At 43.4% G+C, this 4,459-nt stretch overlaps 1 protein-coding gene across 1 annotated transcript; it reads right to left on the reverse strand.

The window, feature by feature from the left end:
- Positions 1 to 1,810: 1,810 nt before the first annotated feature.
- LOC308433653 (mitochondrial import receptor subunit TOM6 homolog) lies at positions 1,811 to 2,035 on the reverse strand (the record flags this gene model as incomplete). Its single annotated transcript, XM_080933737.1, has 1 exon — positions 1,811 to 2,035. One exon carries the CDS (start codon positions 2,033 to 2,035, stop codon positions 1,811 to 1,813), a length of 225 nt encoding a protein of 74 aa, XP_080789863.1.
- Positions 2,036 to 4,459: the final 2,424 nt, after the last annotated feature.

Here is a 4,459-nt window from a genome sequence, read left to right on the forward strand (position 1 = left end):
AAAGTAAGAAATCTTGGTAGTCCAGCTAGAAAAGTATAGAGTAGGAGAGGCTTGGAGTCTGGCCAGAAGAAAAAGCAGCCGCTTAGAGATCATTATTTATTTGCTGTCCAAAGACTCATGTTTTGAGAACACATGATAAAGGTGTAAGAAAGCCTCATGTGAGACATCACAGCGGAGAGGGAAGGCTGGATTGAGGCTGTCACTGAAGGACCACTATGCAGTTCCAATGGAGTATTTTTTACATATAATATATATTATATAACATTATTAACCATTCATCATTATTAGTTATCATATACTATGCATTATCAATATTATATATAATAGTTATTATTAATCATTAGTTATTTGTTTACATTTCAAATGTTATCCCCTTTCCCAGTCTCTCCTCCACGAACCTTTCACCCCATCCCCCTCCCCTTTGCTGCTAAGAGTATGTTCCCCAATCCACCCACCCATTCCTACCTCACCCCTCTAGCATCCACCTTTCAAGACTCCACAGGACCAAGTGCCTCCCCTCCCACTGATATTAGATGAGGCAGTCTTCTGCTACATCTGTAGCTGGAGCCATGGACTGGTCCATGTATACTCTTTGGTTGGTGGTTTAGTCCCTGGGAGTTCTGAGGGGTCCGGTTAATTGATACTGTTGTTCTTCCTATGGGGTTACAGCTCCTTCAGCCCTTCCCCTAACTCTTCCATTGAGGTCCCCAGGCCCAGTCCAATGGTTGGCTGAGTATCTGCATCTGAATTAGTCAGAAGCAGAAGAGCCTCTCCGAAGAAAGACATACCAGGCTTCCTGTCTGCAATCATATCTTGGCATCAGCAACAGTGTCCTGGTTTGGAGCCTACAGATGAAATGGATCACATGGTGAGGCAGACTCTGGAAGGCCTTTCCTTCAGTCTCTGCTCTATTTTTTTGTCCCTGTGCTTTCTTTAAACAGGAACAGTTTGGGTTGAAATTTTTGAGATGGGAGGGTGTCCCCATCCGCCAACTAGAGGCTATGCCTATCTACTGGAGGTGGTCTGTTCTGTTTCTGTTTCCCTGATGTTGGGTATTTCGGCTAATGTCAGCCCCATTACACCCTGGGAGCCTCTCCCATCTCTGGCATCTGGGACTTTTTAGTGGTTCCTCAAATTCCCCCCTCCCATTACTTATTTATTCATTCCCCTGGCCCTCTGGACTTCTCTCCTGTCTTTCCCCATACCTGGTCCTGTCTTCCCCCCACCGTTTTTTCCTTCCCCTCCCCTCTCCCACTCAGGTCCCTCCCTCTACCTCCCATGATTACTTTGTTTCCACATCTAAGTGAGTTTGAAGCATCCACACTTTGGCTTTCCTTCTTGTTAAGCTTTCAGATGGTCTGTGAACTGTATCTTGGGTATTCTGAGCTTTGGGGCTAATATGCTCTTATTAGTGAGTACATACAATGTTTGTCCTTTTGGGTCTGGGTTATACCACTCATGATGATATCTTTTAGTTCCATCCATTTGTCTACAAAGTTTGTGAAGTCATCTTTTGTGTGTGTGTGTGTGTGTGTGTGTGTGTGTGTGTGTGTGTGTGTGTGTGTGTGTGTATGCAGGCTTTATTTGAAATCTTTTCAAGAACCACTGCTACTCTTCAGGACAAGGACAAAGATCACCCTCTGCAGAAAGTTGGGAACTGCACATGAACTATGCAGAGGCGACATTTCAGCTAAGGATCAGACAAGGAGAGGTTGTCAACTTTAGCTGCCGCTCGGGTAGTATCTTGTGGTGGTCACAGACAGTAGGCTATCTTTGGAAAGTTTGAATACATAGGAGTTCCATTCTCTGGCTACAACCCTGGCTGAGGTGTCATCAAATCAATGTCACTCAAGTTCCTGGCCAGCCAAACTCCAGAAGCAAAGAGTCCCAAATTGAGGATCAAGCTTCTCCAGAAGTCGATCCGATTGGTGGCGAAGAGGTAGATGCTGAGGAACCAGTCTCCCACGTTGTCTGGAACCTTGGAGGCCTCACTGTCTGAGTGGGTGGCTCTCTCCGTCACCCCACTGGAAGCCATAACAGCACTGAAGTCATCATTTTTAATAGCTGAGTAGTTAGTATTGTGTAAATATGCCACATTTTCTGTATCCATCCTTCCACTGAGAGACATCTGGGTTTTTCTTTCCAGCTACAGCTATTATAAATAAGGCTGCTATAAACATACTAGACCATGTGTCCTTGTTATGTGTTGGAACATCTTTTGGGTCTATGCCCAGGAGTGGTATAGCTGGGTCTCCAGATAGAGCCATTTCCAATTTTCCGAGGAACCACCAGATTGTTTTTCAAAGTGGTTGTACCAGATTGCAATTTCACCAGCAATGGAGAAGTGTTTCTCTTTCTCCACATCCTCACCAGCATCTTCTGTCACCTGAGTTTTTTATCTTATCCATTCTGAGTGGTGTGAGGTGGAATCTCAGGGTCATTTTGATTTGCATTTCCCTGATGACTAAGGATGTTGAATATTTCTTAACGTGTTTCTTAGACATTCAAGACTCCCCAGTTTAGAATTCCTTGTTTAGTTCTGTACCCCATTTTTTAATTGGGTCATTTTGTTTTCTGAAGTCTATCTTCTTGAATTCTTTGTATATTTTAAATATTAACCCTCTATCAGATGTAGGATTGGAAAAGATTGCTTTCTAATCTGTAGGTTGCCACTTTGTACCTTTGACAGTGTCCTCTGCTCTACAGAAGCTTTTCAGTTCACGAGGTCCCATTGTCAGTTGTTGATCTTAGAGCCCGAGCCTTTAGTGTTCTGTTCAGGAACTTTCCCCTGTGCCGACATGTTCAAGGCTCTTTCCTACTTTCTCTTCTAATACATTGAGTGCACCTGGCTTTACGTGGAGGATCTTGATCCACTTGGACTTGAGCTTTGTATAAGGAGATAAAAATGGATCAATTTGTATTCTTCTACTTACAGACCATCCGTTAGACCAGCACCATTTGTTAAAAATGTTACCTTCCACAGCAAGGTTTTTACTTCTTTGTCAAAGATCAAGTGACCATGGTCTGTGGGTTTATCTCTGGGTCTTCAGTTCTATTCCACTGATCTACCTGCCTGTCTCTGTACTAATACCACGCGGTTTTTATCACCATTGTTCTGTAGTACGGCTTGAGGTTAGGGATGGTGATTCCCCCAGAAGTTCTTTCACTGCTGAGAGATGGGATATGAAGCATGGACCCTAAAGTCCAAGCGTCAAAGCACAGAGCTACACTGCAGAGGTGGCCATTTGCCCCCACACCCTGCACACTCCCTTTAAGATTAGGGGATTAAGCTCCAAAGCCTTTCAATAGAGGCAACTGGCCCGTCACCACACATGGAAACCCCACGAAAACTTTTGGGAATAAAATTAGGGCAACGTTATGTTTAAAATGAATGAATAAACCCAGTTTGTACGTGCTAAGAGCTGGTGCTGAATCTCTCAGAAGAGTCTTCATCGTTTCAAACCATCCTTCACCGTAACAAGACTGGGTCTGTCCATGCATCTGAAACTAACATCTTCCCATGGAAGATCTCCATGGTACATAGATTCCTATATTATCACAAGGCTTCCGGGGACAGTCCTTAATCTCCCATAAACTGCATAGTGGCGTGGAAGTCAATCAGCCGTATACCAAGAAAAGAAACAGCCTTCCCAATGCAGACACAGTTTAAGGTCATTTCGTTGCGTTTTGTCTTAAACTGTATTGATTGTGTAGTTTAGTGTATGGTGTGGACTACTGAGTAAGGAGCTTCACTCTGGGGGAGACCATACAAGGAAAGAAGAAACTATTTTATGTGGTTTATATGGTATGATACGGAGGGACGAATATTCTCAGGTGCAGGGGACAAAGGCCAAACTAACTCTCCTTTGTCCTGTCCCTTTTTTGATTCTTTAACAACAACAACAAAAGATATTTAAAAAGAGTAAGGAATAAATACACTTTTCTATAAAATCAAGTGCAACAAAACTCAAACTTTTATTATGAGCAAGCACATTCTAGCAACAACGTTGATTTTTCAGAAGCAAGGGTAAACTTAGAAGCCATCTGTTTCTTTCAGTTGTGAGGGAAGAGGACAAAGACACTTGCTGCCAAGTGTCCTCCAGCCTAACTTCTCCCTCCCCTGCCTTAATCCCCTAACCTGCATTTCACCTTAGAATCCTCTAAACCCCTCCTGTCTGCACCACTCCCCCTGCCTGGAAGAGGTCTGAAAGGATGGGAAATGTTAAAGTCTCTGCATCTTTCCATTTCATCCACATTAAGCAATGTCCAGCAAGTCACTTCTAAAGAACAAGAGATCATATTGATAGCATTTTAACCTGAAATCTTAATCGGATTGTTAACTTATAATGAGAACAGACAGTGTCTGGTGACATGAGCAAAGCCATAGCATGTCCACAGGAACAATGAGGGAGTCTTAGCTTTGCTTTTCTGGAAGCTGATAAGGACTCTCTGGTAGACT

Source organism: Micromys minutus (assembly GCF_963924665.1).
Source record: "Micromys minutus genome assembly, chromosome: 20".
NCBI classification, from domain to species: domain Eukaryota; kingdom Metazoa; phylum Chordata; class Mammalia; order Rodentia; family Muridae; genus Micromys; species Micromys minutus.